Here is a 17,005-nt window from a genome sequence, read left to right as displayed (position 1 = left end):
AATCTATAATATCCAATGGGAATCCCTCCAAAAGCAACATTATTTTGTTTCTTGACTTTTTTACAGCTGTTGAGCTGTCAGACAAAACAAATGTTCAGCAAATTTGAACTAGAGCTTCCGTTTGGAGTCATATTAGGTAAAATTACGTTATTTCCTTACGATTGTCAAATAAAACATGAGGTCGAAGCTTCATTGTGATAGCATGCATTGAATTCCTATGGCTGAACTCGTAAACGTCAGGCGAAGCCTAAGCTGAAGCATGTTTGTGTTTCAGCCATTAATGGTATTTTAAACGTTAAAAGAGATAGATGAAATTTTTAATATAAGAAAAGAAAAACAGAAATATAAAAAAGTGAACATAATTCGTTATATAGGTTGGTGTTAAAAGGCTTAATTTATTATTTGGATTCTATAGGACATGGCTTTTAGACAGCTGTGATACACCGCCATCGGCGTTATGAAGAGCTATTACCTCTGCATCGCTTAATACATCACTGGCAAGGAAGGTTCTTCTTACTTCTTTTAGGTTTGGCCACTTTCCGATGAAATGCAAAATGTCTTCCATCACCGACATTATTGGAAGATAGTCTCGGTGTTGGTTGAAGTTCAATCTCACCAATTTTCTTCATATTTTTAATATAGCCGATATTAATTTTTAATTAGAATCAATCCTAAAATATTTCTTTCACAAGGATTGTGCTGAAGAACGCTATAAGTGGCTCTATGTACAGATTAAGTCGTTTGATGAAAACATTCAGGCCTGTATATTCAGACTTTAATTTCTCGAACAAAAAACTTTTTTTTTTCGAATATTATAGAGAGCTATAACTTTTGGCAATTTTTGATTAGGCATGTTGAAAACTCTCGTGTTTTTCGGTAGCTGAAAACAACTTTTGACATAAAACCTTAGTCATTTTTCAACAGTTTCATATTTTTCATATCCCTTTGTCCCGTTTGTCGGATTTAAATATTCGCCTCTTTTTTTTCAAGGGACAAATACCTATCCTTAAAACATATTTCAATGTTTTAAAATCTGGGAAACTAACAGTACAGTTGTACACAACTACACATGCACCCATCCACTTTTATATTCTTTTCTTTTCACCAATACTCTTCTACATCTATTTCACTCTTCTATGAATACATTTTTGGATGCCATTTCCATTTACTATGCTATAAAGCAGAGGGAAGGGAAACACTTCTGACTCACTGTATTGTTCTCTCTGGAGCCGATGTTCTACTCTAAACTCTGTATGGGATAATTTCTTCCCTTTTTCCCTGTTTTACACAAGAGTTCTACCGACCATGGGAAATAGCTATAACAATATGCAATAGCACACAACAAGGCCCTTGTTGGATTTTTATTTCGTATATAGTATTCAGTTCTATTCCTGAGCTCGTTGCGTTCGACTTCGAAATTGCTTTCAACTCAAGTAAATCCGTGCATTGCTCTTTTGAGGAAAACTATTGAATTTAATGAAAATGTATCAATTGAAATAAAAATGACAAATATAAAATAAAAGCAAAAGAAATAAGAAAACCCACGGTGGCGTTCGGTTCGGGCTGCTTGTAATTTATTAAAAATGAGCACCTCAACCACACCTAATAATCACTTTTTGTTTGGTAATTAATATATCTTAATTATTATGTGTGTATTCAGCGATTGTAATTCAAATGTGCTTTAACAATAAATCGAATTTTGAGTTTCACCAAAAAATTTTCTCTCTCAATGTTGAATTCTATGCATTGCTGGAATCGAAGCGTGTCACGGTTGCATACAAATAAAAAAAAAACAACAACAATTAAGACCTAATATCACCCCTAAGTTTTATGGTGGATGAAAATAATGTCTGTTTTGTGTTATATCCGAATTTTGTGCGTAAATTGAGAATGTATCCTTGGTACCAAAGATTTCCTTAGGTATATGAAATAATTGAATTCGGAGACATCAATGAGTCAGCTAACTATTTAAACTTTGTCCTTATTATAAATAACTTCTTAGTCGTTATTACAAATTTAATGTGTTATTGTGTTGTGTGAAAGTAATAAGTATTTAAATTTTACTACTCAAGTAAAGTTTGATACATAAATGATGCAAAAACATAAAGAACAAAAGTCCATTTAATTCGGAATAACAATTTAAAAAGAAAATTGGCGTTTGTTTAAAACTTGGCAGATTGGTAAAAATGGATTTCTTCCAGAACTTATGTATGTATATCTTTAGCCTTTAAGAATTCATTTCTTAGATTATGACTTTTAAAAAGATTGGTTGGTTTGTAACTTAGCCTACACAAATTTAAATATATTAATTCATACTATAATGTCAAAATCTATGTACATATTTCAAATCGGTGTGTTTTTTTTAAAACAATTCTAAGTCTTATGTTTAGGTTTCTTCTTCTACGTACCAATCTATTGCTGATATAAACTAAACGGAGTAGGATAAAAGGTTACTACAGATAACGTTGAGACTCATGTAAGATTTTTTTTATTTTCGAACTTCTATGCTCCTACCTTACATAACTCAAACTTTCATCTCGCAGTTATGCTAATTGAATAATTGTTTTAGCTTCTTAAACATATCATTGAGATAAACTTAATTATTATTATCCTTACAAAGCTTAAGAAGGATAAATGAGATGTTATTTTTCCTCGGACCATTGCACCAAAGATTTCTTAATCTTCAAACTTTCATTTCGCAGAAATTTTGAATCCAGAAAGTAAAAAGACAATTGAAGAGGCAATTTCCCCTTTCTATTTAGACGGAAAAACATGTTTCTGAAAATTACATATATAAAATAAAAAAGAGGGTTGCGACCCACACTCAAAACTTCCCATCTCGTCTGTCGATTTGTCTTGCTTAAAACTTTAAAAAAAGAGACTGGGATGCGACCCACACTGATAACTTCCCATCCCGTTTGGCGATTTGTCTTGATTAAAAGGTTAGTAGGTTTTCATGTTTTGTTAAAAAGTTATCAGTTAAATTATTCTAAAAAAAAATTAAAATTAATAACAATATTTTGCATATGATGAAATAGTTTGATTTTAAAATCTATTTTTTTAATGAACTCTTTTGATGAAAACCAATTTTTAACAATTTTAGTAGCATTTCTTGAATATTTTTATTTCCTACATACACAAATACAGATTGGAGTTCAAGGAGTCTAAGGCCATTACCTCACGTTAACAACAAAATTTAGCACAGAATGAAATCATTTTGATGTCAATACCTTCATTTATTCAAGAGATAGGAAGAATCGAAACCATTTTTTACCAATTTCGCGTACTATGTTTTTTAGATTTTAATTTTTATGAAAAAACTGCCAATTCGATTTTTCTCTTCTCTTCTTGTTCGTTGCATTCAATTATTTTGGAGATAAAGTCATTTATTGCTCGTAAAATATTCGAGGAAACAATTATTTTTGTTCAGTTTTTTTTCTGATTTATGAAAAAAGAAGTTAATGGATTTTTTTTCAAAATGTTATTGCTTTGGTATCACGTCACGAAATATAATACAAAATTTAAAATTTACAAGTTGCTAGCGTTATTAGTTCGTGAGATACTTTTTAATATTTTAACTTTTAAATTGCTATGGTAAAAAAAAACATCCACTCAATTTTATTGAGAGTCCTTCCCTTAACTCGACGAATCGGACCGATTACAATAACATTCTAAGGGATCTTAAAAAACGTTAACTCCCATTCTCCAGGCTATTTTAGTGTCAAAAAACAATAGTAAAATTTAATGATTTTTTTAAAATTAATCTTAAAATCTTATTATTAAAAATCGAATTTCGTCAATTCAGCGAAGCATAACTTTTGTGTGCGCTATAAAAGCATAACCAACCAGTTACTTAAAGTATAAACATACTTTTATTAAGAAGTTTGAAATGCATATACATACATATGTATTTTAAAATTATTCTAAATAAAAATTAACTAAAACTTCTGTGATAAGATGATACCCCTTAGTACATAATGTTTCTTATAGACATACAAAAATAAGTTATTAATTAAAGATTAATGCGTTTTTAATAAGGCCTGGAAATTTGTTTTATTGGAATATAACAAGGAAATGAGATAATACTTCAGGTGTCAATGGGCGTTGGAAATTAAAGCACACCCAGTTGCTTTTGCCACCCAACCTCACTTTTCATTTAAGTGACCTAGTTTAGTAAACTACATAAACGAACTAGACTTATTAATATATCCTTCTGCAGTTTAAAGGAATTTTAACTGCTGTTTTAGAATATATAGAATGTACGTCGAAAGGTCTTCAGTAGCCTCATACATAACTATCGGCCATTCATTCATGCTACTCGTTGTTTATTATTATTTTTAATTGAATTCTTTCCTTACGAAGTCCAGGTGACTATATAGGTTTGGTCTTTTACCTTGAAACATTAATAACGATTTTTAGTTTGATTGCAATTATAAATTGGCTACGAGTTTGATTGAATTTGGTTAGTAAAAGCAGAGAAGGATAGATGTTTACCTTTATAAGTCGGTAGGATTGAATTTATTGTGTGAGCTATTTTTTATTTTTTAGTAAGTCTTCTTTTTTCTTACACTGACCTAATTTTAATATAATCTGTCAAGTAAGAGCGTGGTCGTGTCAATTTATAAAATTATTTTATGAAACTTGCATATTTATATATACATTTTACACATTACAAACAATGATGCAATTTGGTCAATAATGTGTTCAGTCACCACCGGCGTCGATAATTGCCTGGCGTCTCCGAGGCATGCTTTCCACTAATTTGATGGCGTATTCTAGTGGCAAGGATCTCCAGATTGCTTCAAAGTGTGTATATCCGCCCGCCACGAAGCTTCTGTTTAATATAGCCCACACGTTTTCGATAGGGTTTGCATCGGGTGACTGCGACGGCTAATTTTCAAACTCTCTATCAATATTCTCATGCGCCTAAGAGAGTTGCTTTGTCACATGTTTTTCAGTCAAAAGAGGCTCCTTCATTGTGTTGCGCCATTTAAGATCATGAGTATGAAGAAGGGTTCGGACTGTTTCGTAGGATATATCTACACCTTTTGTAATTACTTTTGCTTGTCCTTGCCCAATGTTCAAGCTGGTTTCCACGAAACAGATTCACTATTCTTTTTTGTTCACTTTTCCTATCGAACCCCGTTCTGGTTATATCGCAGTATTCACTTCTGTACAAATGGCTTCGACTTTCTCATACATTTAGCAGTCGCTGATTGCGACATTTTGGGACCTTTCGGGTGGATACAAAAGAACACAGCCTCGTAGCGCGACGCACGCGTACATAACACTCATGGCGTTTCGTGATTCTCTTTCAAAAGATCAACGACAACTGAAACTTTGTTGACAATGCATCAAGGACAAATCTTCCCTCTATCGGCTCGTGAAGGAATTAGAGCGAAATCTTTCATTAACTGTCGGGAAAGTCGACCAAGCTCTTACTTGACAGACTGTAAATGAGATGTCGAAAGAAAAAGAATTTTCCGTATATTATGTGACTTGTATTTCAAATGAATATAAACTAAATAAATTGATGAATAACTCAACCTTTTATTAAAATAAAATTATTTCTAAATTGTGTTTGTGTATTCCATAAGTTCGTTCAAATAGATGTACCACTCCAATCCACAAACCATTTCTTCTTCTAAACTAGTTTCCCGTTGTTAGTTTAAATGAAGATTTCTATTTTCTGGTAAAAGTTGTCGTTATCTTTGGATTTGTTCGTTTGTACTTCTAATATATAGCAACTTTCTAGTACTACTTGAAAGCGATTATTTGAGACAGGTCTTTATCAAGACTTCCAACGTTGGTTAAGCAAGCTTTGAGTATCAAATATTCGAGATATTTGTGTTTGATTTTGGTTTACCCAGAAAAATATTTGTATTATAATTTTTTTTACTTAGTAAACGCTCTTGTATTTCTATTAGATACGTGCGTTAAATTAGAATAGCTTACACAAAATTGGAGTAAGATTTTTTAATGCTTATGTCACATTACTTTGACCCTATACTATGTAAATTTTTTGCGTGTAAAAATGATACCTTGTTTTTATATGTGTAACTTGAATTATTTTTTTTGTTATTAAAGGTCCGGGCAATGGAACAAAGGTTGAGTGAATGGCCAAAAACACCTCACGCAAGCTCTCCAATTCATCAAACCCAAACTTTATTACAACCACTACAACAATCGCAACAAACCACCTCAAGTCTTCCCTCAACTGATGCTGAAAAGACTATTACCTGCTTAGAGATAGCAGTTGAAGAACAACGACAACTTCGACTGCACGACGCTCGTCAAGTTGAAGCCAAAGCGGCTAAAATTAAAGAGTGGGTTACAAATAAGCTTCGTGAACTTGAAGAACAAAATCAACACCTGCGTGAACAAAATGTAAAGTGCAATCAGCAGTTAGAGCTGCTTCGAAATCACATAGCAAACCAGCCGAACCGACATAGTAGTATATTGCCCACTGGTCCGGTGCGAAATAGCCTTAGTTTAGATGTGCATGACTTTGCGTCCGATACCACTGAAAGTAGACGACGCAGTGAATCTTTAGACCCTCAAGAATCAATAAGACCTCTAACTTCAAGTTATCCCCATCATAAGCATCGGAGAAATTTATCAATGGAGCCACAAGAACTGGAACGTAATTTGGTGGCGGCTGTTGATGGCCTTATTTTAACACCTCTTTCCGGTAGACCCAATAGTTCAGACACTGATACAGCTCACGATTACGCAGAGATTTATACACCATCGAGAGAAAAATTACCAGCCTGGATGAAAAATAATCCCACTTTAGTGGCGATTGGAGGCAGTACATCGACAACAACAACAACAAGTGAATTGGTGGGGATGGTAGGTACACCTAGGCCACCGACACCACCACTTCACAGATTTCCTAGCTGGGAGGCAAAGATCTATCAGGTTGCCAATGATGGCCTTGCAGCAACAGAGGGAGATCATGAGGGCAAACAATTAAATGTTAGTAATAGTCAAAACCAAACAGGTACGTTGGGAAGTGCAAATGGAAGTGGTAGTATTGGAGGTGGCGGAACACCATCTAGAGCACAACAAACCGCTAGTGGAGGATTCTGTGATATAAGTGTGCCTGTTTATGCCACCGTAAAGGGGGTAAGTAGAATCCAGATAGTATTCTGAAATATTTCATTTATACTTTTCATATTAAATTTGTTATATTTCAAGCGTGCTTCTCAAATTCGGTCGATTCCCTTTACTGGTGACTCAAGCGATGACTCCAGTGATGGGGAAGAACATGCTGTTATGATGACTCACAACTCACACAATTCATCAAGTACAGACAATACTGAAACGAGTACATCTGGCAGTGCATCGAGCCCGTCAAAAAGTCTGAAAACGTCGTCGAGCTTAAGTCCTGCAAAGCGGAGTGGTTCTGAGAGTCCCAAAAATAAAACACGTGGTAAATTATTTAAACACAGTTTAAAGAAATTAATTGTAGAAGCCTGTATTGAGATTTTCTTGTGAGAAACTTCCCAGCAAGCAAACAGCAAACTATTGGATTTCATTGCTGTTGATTATTTTTTTAATTTGTTATTTACATGTAAAAATATAATAACACTATTCGTAGCACCAGTGACGTAATGATTATTGTGTTGGACTGTCATGCCAGAGGTCTTGGGTTCAAACCCCGTTTGTGCCATCTAAAGTTAATTTTCACGGGTACTACCTTTTGCGAGAAATTAACAAATCCTCCAAGAGTAATTCTTGTCAGGAAAAGTGTCTTCTCAAGTTAGCCATTCGGATTCGCGCACTTTTAAAATATGCATCAGCTGAAACATTTTAAAAGCCTAAGAATGATAATTTATGGCACTTATTATACATTTAATTAATATACCAGTTTCTACATTTGAAGACCAGTTCTTATACTTTATTTCACAAAATACTCGAATTATTTTATAACTTAGAAAGAAGATAAAAAACTCTTTGTGTAGAAACATTATAAAACTAATACTTATAGAATTTGTTTAAACACAGTTTCAAGAAGTTGTAAGTAACACCATTGAAGGATATTTTGCTTAGTTTATAATTTATTGTTTTTATTTTACTTTTATCCATTCCCATACAACTTAAGGAATTCCTCAAGAGCTATCTCAAAATCTACGTACTTTTTTCATACGTGGATCAGTAATTTCAGATATTTCCTTTGAATCAGGCCTATCCGATGATTATGCGATACCTCCAGATGCAGTCTCAGAATCCACATGCATGGACGCATCAATGCCTTCCTTGCTAATGCGTGCATCCTATGTTGATTCGCCAAATCGAAAACTTGAGTCCTTGGAGAAGGTAATTTATTTTATTTCAATACATTCGATTAGAATAACATAAAAGTAATTTCTAGGCTGGTCATTTAGCTAAGCTTGGTGGTAAACTAAAAACATGGCGAAAGCGATGGTTCGTCCTTAAAAATGGTTCACTTACCTATTGGAAGAGCCAACATGACATTAACCGAAAACCGCAAGGACAAATAATTTTAGATGAAGTCTGTAGAATAAATAGAGCAGAAGGGGCTTCCACATTTGAAATTGACACTGGGAAAAAAGTTTACTATTTAACAGCTGACTCGAATGCAACTATGGATGATTGGATAAGGGTGCTGCAAAATGTGCAACGACGAAATGCCACTAAGTTGTTACTAAGTCGTGATGACCAAAAACCAACAGTGCAGGGCTGGGTTACGAAGGTGAAGAATGGACATGCGAAAAAATGTTGGTGTGTTCTTTTGGGAAAAATGTTCCTGTATTTTAAGGCTCCAGGAGAAACTGTTAGTACATCAAGAAAATATCAGGGGATACATGTACTATATGCCTACTTATTTATTTCAGAACCCATTGGGACAGATAAATATGCGTGATGCAAGAGTAGAAGAAGTAGAACACGTGTCAGATTCGGATTCTGAAGAACGCGAAGATGCAGCACAGAGTCAAGCTCGTTTAACGGTTTCAATTTATCCAGCTCACCAGGGTCCAACTTATTTGATATTACCAGGAAAACAGGAACGCGATAATTGGTTGTATCATTTGACTGTAGTATCGGGAGGAGGTCCTAACGCTGGAACTCAGTATGAACAACTTGTTCAGAAGTTAATGGAGACGGACGGAGATCCAAGTAAGTACATTTTAGTATTGAAGTATACAAATTTATAACTTTATACATTTTTTAAAGAAATCCAAAATATTTAATTAAATACAAAATATAAAAATGACTAGAAAGCCGCAAGGTGATGAAAGCCATAGTTGACCTTTCACAAAAATTAAGAGAAGGGTGAAAACAATTGTAATAAGACTGATTATATTAGGGAAATCGATCTTTTATACTTTCCATTTTGAGAAACATACAATCTTAGGATTCAATTCGCAGTGGTAAACCACCTGGAGTGACCAATTTTGTCTGAATTGTTTTGTCATAATGACTTGAGCAAAAAGACGTATGACTAATGGCTGTTTAGTAGCTTAGATTATTTGAACTCGGTTGGTTTATTAAGTTCTTTAGTAAAATGCCTTCTAAGTTTAGCCTCTAGAAATATTCTAAGTTTTTTCAGATCGGTCCTATATAAGCCCTCGAAGTTTAATCGTCCACCATCCAGGTGCTCGAATATATGTCGAACTGTTAGTTCACCTGCGTATAGTTGTTATGGATGAACGAAACTGATGAATTCGATATTATTTGTATGGCATATGCAACCACCTCTCTTGGAACGATCACATACGCGATGTCAACAACAATTCCAAAAAATGTTTGAGTTTTCTAAAGCGATGGAAGAAATTTGTTTCAATTATTGATCTTCCTACAATGTACAAAATCTAAATACGCCCAAAACTTGAGTATAACTCTTATCTCTGGGCTGGTGCTGCAGTAACCATGTTCTAAAGTATTTCAACCGAAATACTTTCACTTCAAAGAATGACAATCAGTTCGCCCTTAAGCCTTACTTCAGATGTACTATGATATACAGAGTTTCTTTTTTTTTAGCCGTATTGCTCGAATGTGGAATGCCTTGCCACGTTATATCGTTCCTTGTCATTGCAAAATTCAAGAATTCAAAATCAACATACACTAAAAGTTCCTCTCTTCCTCTCCCTCTTTTTGTAATGATCACACTGTTACTTTGGTAACATTCTTCTTTTCGTTTTTTTTTTTCAATTTATTACTTGATGTTCTTTACCTTAAGAGTACGAATTCGTAATAAAATCCAAAATTGCTTTTATATTATTTAGGGTTTTCTTAAAGTCGAATTCTGAACACGTTAAATACTAACGCTAGTAGGTATAATTAATTTCTTTTTCTAATTGAAACAATTGTATAGCAACAGATTACTCATGATCACATGATGGTTAGTGCGTTGGACTGTCATGCTAGAGGTCTTGCGTGCGATCAGTGCCTGTGCCATCTAATGTTTTTTTACGGGTACTTCCTCTTGCAGGGAATTAACAAATCCTCCAAGATTAATTCTTGGCGTGAAAGTGTTTTCTCGAATTAGCCGTTCGGCTTCGGCTTTAAACTGTAGGTTCTCTCCATTTCTGACAACATTACTCGCACACAGGAATGGTTGAGAGTCTTATGTCATTAGGCCCTAGTTCTCAACGGACTGTTGCTCCATTTAATTTATTTATTTTTGTATGTAAAAAGAAAACGATCAGATTTTATGTCATCAACTGAATTAAAAAGCTTTTGGAATCATAAATATTTATTAACAAGTTAATAAGACTATAAGTACTATAATTGGATAAACTAAAAATTGTTCGAATTGAAACTCAATTTTTTAAATTGTGAACTTTAGAAAAAGTATAATTTGATTGCCAGCTACAATTCCTTTTTGACAAGTGTTATCAAATACAAGAAGTTCAAGAGATTCAGCAGATTTTAAAACATTTGGTTTGATTCAAATTGGTAAGAAGTGGAAAAACAATTTTGTTTCTCCTCCTCTTGATCTTTTTTGTGTAAAGTCTTGTAATCGAATAGAATTATAAAAATTTAATATTTCAGATTGTGTTCTCTGGCGCCATCCAATATTATTACATACTAAGGATACCATAACATCACCACTTTCTTCCTTGCATTCGGAAACTATACAACCGGAAGCCATTAAGTTATTTAAGGTACGCACAATTTTTATTTCCAACTAATAAATAAATGGATGCATTTTTTATTTTTTAACAGAGTTGCCAACTTTTTATGTCAGTAGCAGTGAACCAACCAGGAATCGACTACCACGTTGTTTTAGCACAAAATGCTCTACAACACTGTCTTGATATTCCCGAGCTGCAAACGGAAATGATATGTATATTAACGAAGCAAACATCACGCCATACTGGACAGAAATTAAGTGTTGGCGTCCAGGTAAACAAGAAACTGGGAAAGCAAACGCGCGTAAGTTTAGTTTTTTCAGTTGCAAAGCTTTTTGTATTTTTAGTTTTGACCTTAGTTAAAAATGGTTTTAAAACAGAATTTTGGTCGTACTTTGTTTTCTCGTCAACGTCCCAAGAGAAATTAAATAATTATGGTTGATGTTTTTCATTTGCCAATAATTTATCCGCATTCATACCCTACGTCCAAAAATGTTCGTATTATTCAAGGGTCATTCAAATTTTAGGTTCGAAAATTAAGCCAAATAAAATACATACAGCATATATTTTGACGAAAATGTATTGCATTATAATGTTTGGACTTTTACCAATAAATGTGAAAAACATCATCGTTCGAAAGGAAACCTAGGAAAGAGTCGATGCGATTGTTTTTAGGTAATTTATCACTTATTCGATACCCAGGCCATAACTTTAGTTACGTTGGTTGTCAATGCGTCAAGAGTGCGGGCATCGTTCACATAACAGAACAAATTTAACAGTGACAAGCTTCATGAAATTGTTGATTTTCTGCGCAACTAAGATATATTATAATTGTTCTTTTTGTATGGCTTGTTACCCAAATATTTTTGAGCCACTTATTGCCTTAGTCGTTATTTTAAAGATTCAACCAAAAGAACTTTGCCGATTGCTCTCATTGTGTCGGCCGATTATGACGTCCATAATCATACGAGTTAGTTTTAATAATTTTAACACGTTGTTCTATTGGTAAGCTATCCATCCATATTACGACTCTTGAAATGTAGGTGTCCTGCTTGCATTTTAGACAAATTTCATAATTTTGGGAAATCTGTCAAAAAACTTCCTGAAAATCCCCAAAGTGAATTCTTGAGCCATCAGTATTTTCACTTATCATTTATTTAAACAAGTGCGATCAAACCGTCTGTAATCATTCTTTGATTAAGGTACATATGTATTTGTTTAGTTTAGTTTTTCATTATGGTTTAAGATAAAATCACATCATAGATTTAGTTATTTTTTAAATATTATTTCTATTTATTGTAATAATATATGAAGTCCAATTCAATTTTATTTGTATGTATTTATTTTTTAAAAAATTGATTTAAAATGAATTCTTGCTTGCTTAGTCCTACCGTGCTTAAGCCTAACATGAAGAAGTGAATTATTTAAATAGATTTAAAAATATATACACCAATAACACAATTCACACACGATTTAAAAATCATACCCAATATAATTATTATACCTTATGTTATGTTTTTATTAAGCATGATTTTTTAAAACTTATTTAATATTTAGCTTAACGGTCCCCCAAAATCATGGATTGATGTTTTAAGTCCTTTAAGCCGTTTTTAATTTAAGCTACTATTTCATTTAAATGCCAACCATAACGCTTTTGTTTGCTTTTTATTTCTAAAAAATGTGTATTATTCAAAAAAATCCCCAAAGTGTAATAGAAATGCATATTTATAGATTTATAATTAAAAATATAAAATTAAGGATTTTTTTAAATTCTACTACTCTGATTTTTTTTTTGTTACTTTTATTAGTGTTCTATCATTTTCAACTTCTATTTAATGTGATGTATAAAAAATAGATCAATAGAGCAAAGGCCAAGTTTTAGTTTTTATGTTGATAACTTCAGAAAAAGTTGCTTGTTTGTTAAAATTCCAAGTATTAAAATATGTATGCACCTGTACCAGTTTGTGAAATTTTCCTTGACAAATTCGCATATTTTCTAATGTATGTCGTTGATAAGTAGTACCCGTGGCATGATGGTTAGTGCGTTGGACTGTCATGCAAGGGGTCTTGGGTTCAATCCCTGCCTGTGCCACCTTAATTTAAAAAATTAATTTTCACGGGTACTGCCTCTTGCGAGGAATTGACAATTCCTTCAAGAGTAATTCTTGTCATGAAAAAGTGCTTTCTCAAATTAGCCGTTCGGATTCGGCCTTAAATTGTAGGTCCCTTCCATTCCTGACAACAGTACTCGCACACAGGAATGGTTGAGAGTTGTAAGTCACTAGGCCCTGCTTCACAACGGACTGTTGCGCCACCCCATTTGATTTTGATTTTGATGTCGTTGATAACTTTACGAATCATCTTTACGATCTAGAATTAGCATAGATTTTATCTTTCACATGGCATGGCCCAAAGAAAGAAGTCTAAATGAAACCAAAATCAAAGTAAAAAAGGAAACCGAACGTTCAACGTTCTGTATCTGCGCCAAAAAAAATATAATTGAATTTTATAACTGATGAAAGAAAATCTTCAGAATCTCTCTCATCAAAATTAAAATTTAAGCGTTGCAAAAAACATTCAACAATTTCACATACATGAGAAATAGGTCGAAAGTTGGATGCAAAAAATGATTGCATTCATTAAAACCTTTCAAATGATTTACATGTACATAGGTCTCAAAATGTAACACCGATTTGATGAGTCGAGACCAAAATATGTTTCTTTAATTATTGATACACATCGATAATAATTATTTTCGAATTTAATTGTTCCTAACATCGGATATCTTTTATAATGTTTGATTTTTTCATAATTAAGTTTTAATTTTTAATGTTTCGCACAAATATACATACATACTATTAAAAATATTGTCAAGTGATTGCTAATGAGTAGGTATACCTACCCCAATCCTATTATAACCAATCACATTTACAATGAAGTATGCTAAATGCTTGTTTAAACATTTATTTTCAACTTGAACTATATTTTTAAATTTAAAATGTAGAATCCTTAAATTTGAAACAATGATTGCAATAAGTCAAGGCATTATTGCAGTCAACGAATAAATAATGAATGGATGAAAATGTATCCAGTCTTCGGCCCTTCAAAATAAGTTCATACATTTACCTCTATTTAAAGCATACAAATAAATGTGCATGACTTTCTCTTTGTTAAATATTAATTTTGTTAATTAAAAAGAAATCAACATAAAATATTACACTATAGACACACAGACCAATTAAACATTTTTCAAGTTGAAAAGCAAACAAAATAGCATTATGATTGACATTTTTACAGCAACTACTACTATGTGCCACGCAGAGTTTATTTACGTGCGATACACAACAAGGAGGCGCAGCTCAAGCCAACGGTAGCTCTCCTACATCTATTCAGGTACGGGGGATAGTTAATATAGTTAAGAGATTGTACAGTAATTAATTTAATTAACGTATTTTATTTATTTTTTTTTTTGGTTTTGAGAAATTTCAAACTTATTAAAATTTTGTTAAATCTATAATATCTTCTGTCTTAATAATTTAGGCTCCAGCTCCTCCGCCCATTATTGATTGTAAATCAAATCCACCCGCATACACATTTGTTCAAGGATGGCAACTTCTATCATTGGCCGTATCTCTTTTTGTTCCAAAGTCTAGCCGCCTCCTTTGGTATTTAAAGCTGCATTTATCTCGAAACGCTGACACCAAGACTGAAACTGGAAAATACGCAGCCTACTGTGAACGTGCCTTAGATCGAACCCTCAAAAATGGCGGACGTGAAACTAAGCCATCACGAATGGAAGTCTTATCAATCCTTCTTAAGAATCCATATCATCATTCCTTACCACATGCTATACCAGTTCACATGATGAATTCTACGTACACAGTTATATCATTTGATGGATCAACAACAATTGAAGAATTCCAATCGACACTTGCTCAAGAAATCGGTTCACGTGACTCAACAAACGGATTCTGTTTGTTTAGCGATGATCCGATTGAAAAAGACCTGGAGCACTATTTGGATCCACAAGCAAAGCTTTGTGATGTTATTTCTAAGTGGGAAACAGCTCTCCGTGAAAAAGGTTCAGGAAAGTTCGAAAACTCGAGAGTCATTCAACTTACATATAAGAACAGGCTGTACTGGAAGCATACAATTAAGTTTGAGACTGACAAAGAGAAGCTACTGTTGTGCTATCAGACAAACCAACAAATTGTTCAAGGTCGTTTTCCATTATCCAGAGACTTGGCCCTTGAACTGTCGTCCTTGATGTCACAGATTGATATGGGGGATTATTCATTGGAAAAGTCAAGGGGGTCTGGAAATATGAATAATGCTGGTCTAAAGGCTTTGGATAAATTTTACCCATATCGGTATAGAGATGCCATGAGCCCAGATCAGCTCAAAGATATTCAAGATCTTCTAATTTCCAAATGGATTCTATTAAAGGGTCGTTCAACATTAGATTGTGTTCGAATATATTTAACTTGTTGCAGAAAGTGGCCATTTTTTGGAGCCGCATTATTTCAGGCGAAGCCTCGACATTCTGATCAAGCCATGGCATGGTTGGCGGTATCTGAAGACGCTCTTAATGTGCTTGAACTTTCCTCAATGGCGCCTCTTGCTAGATATCCTTACACTTCAGTTATGACTTTTGGCGGTTGTCAAGATGATTTTATGTTAGTGGTAGGCAATGATGATAATTTAGTCACGCCTGGAATTACTAATGAACAAAAATTGCTCTTTGCAATGAGCAAGCCAAAAATTCTGGAAATCACACTTTTGATTGCTGATTACATGAATGCCCTAGGTCACACTCTTCCCGGAACACCTCAAATGAACACTCTTACAAGAAATGGCTCTCATCGTTCACTTCGATCTCGGCCTTTACCTGGAGCTTGCATCGCAGCCGGTGGTGGAACATCAACAAATGCCACAACAACAGCACATAATACTCTAAACTCTCACGCTACCCATACTTTAAGTTCTAATCACTCGCATACATTGAATTCGCACTACAGTGGAATGGGTGGTCACACTGGGGGTAGTCATCAAAATACAATGAGTTCCTCACATGGGGGTCAACCGGATATACTCAAGAGCACACCAGATCACCAGAGGCTTCAGAAATAAAAAAGACAAACCAATTTGTTGAATTTTCAAAATAACTAACATTGTTTATGTTTACTTTGTCGCCATCACTTTACTTGTATTTCTGAGTTGCATTCCAGAAACATATTTTATTTACAAAAATAACTGATTTAAAAAAATTACTTTGGGACTGTTATTTAAAAATGCTATAAAAACTTAATCAATTTTATCATATTTAAGCAATTAATTCCTTTTAAAAACACCAATATCAAAGTAAACCGATTCATGAAATGATACCTCGTCTTATTATTATTTATATAAGTAGACCAGGAACTTATCAGGTTCTCAAAAGTTCGTCGTGCAACCTATTGCTTCTTCAACGATCCTCTTGCTAACTAACACTTAAAGTTTAAAAATAATTTGTCATAATGAATTGTTTATATTTTAAGGCCAAACATTTTAAAAAGTAGGTGTTTAAAAAATAGTTTCCTGCTAAGTTAAACAAAAAACAGAAGAAATTAAAAGTTTGCTTTCTGATATTTAAATATGCATATTTTTTTCAATGTTAGTCGGCCAACTTTAAGAAAAAAGCCTATAGTTTTGCTTTACTCGAAATTAAGAGTAATTTTAAGGATATATAATAGATGCTATCCACCAAAGTGTAGTACCCGTGGCATGATGGTTTGTGCCTAAGACTGTCATGTCAGAGTCTTGGTTTAATCCCTTTTTGTACCATCTATAATGATTTTTTTACGGTTACTGCCTTGTGCAAGAAATTTTTCAAATTTAAACAGCATAAGGGACTTGATTCGCAG

The 17,005-nt window shown here is 33.5% G+C and overlaps 1 protein-coding gene across 12 annotated transcripts in view; it reads left to right on the top strand.

Annotated features, from left to right (window-relative positions):
• Positions 1–16,482, top strand: part of LOC129948559 (uncharacterized protein CG43867) — an 89,357-nt gene extending 72,875 nt beyond the window's left edge. For 3 of the 12 annotated variants that reach the window (XM_056059639.1, XM_056059647.1, XM_056059650.1), the window contains 9 exons: positions 6,088–7,128; positions 7,201–7,435; positions 8,162–8,322; positions 8,378–8,800; positions 8,862–9,144; positions 11,023–11,135; positions 11,197–11,406; positions 14,400–14,495; positions 14,643–16,482. In XM_056059639.1, coding sequence (XP_055915614.1) covers positions 6,088–7,128; positions 7,201–7,435; positions 8,162–8,322; positions 8,378–8,800; positions 8,862–9,144; positions 11,023–11,135; positions 11,197–11,406; positions 14,400–14,495; positions 14,643–16,232 — 4,152 coding nt within the window. In that variant the 3' untranslated portion in view covers positions 16,233–16,482. Of the gene's footprint in view, positions 1–1,418; positions 2,209–6,087; positions 7,129–7,200; positions 7,436–8,161; positions 8,323–8,377; positions 8,801–8,861; positions 9,145–11,022; positions 11,136–11,196; positions 11,407–14,399; positions 14,496–14,642 lie in introns of those variants that run through there. The other 9 variants (XM_056059643.1, XM_056059648.1, XM_056059651.1 and 6 more) reach the window with 8 other exon arrangements.
• Positions 16,483–17,005: the final 523 nt, after the last annotated feature.

Source organism: Eupeodes corollae, chromosome 2 (assembly GCF_945859685.1).
Source record: "Eupeodes corollae chromosome 2, idEupCoro1.1, whole genome shotgun sequence".
Lineage (NCBI taxonomy): Eukaryota > Metazoa > Arthropoda > Insecta > Diptera > Syrphidae > Eupeodes > Eupeodes corollae.
The sequence above is the reverse complement of the archived record's forward strand: the minus strand, read 5'-3'. Positions and strand labels throughout refer to the sequence as shown.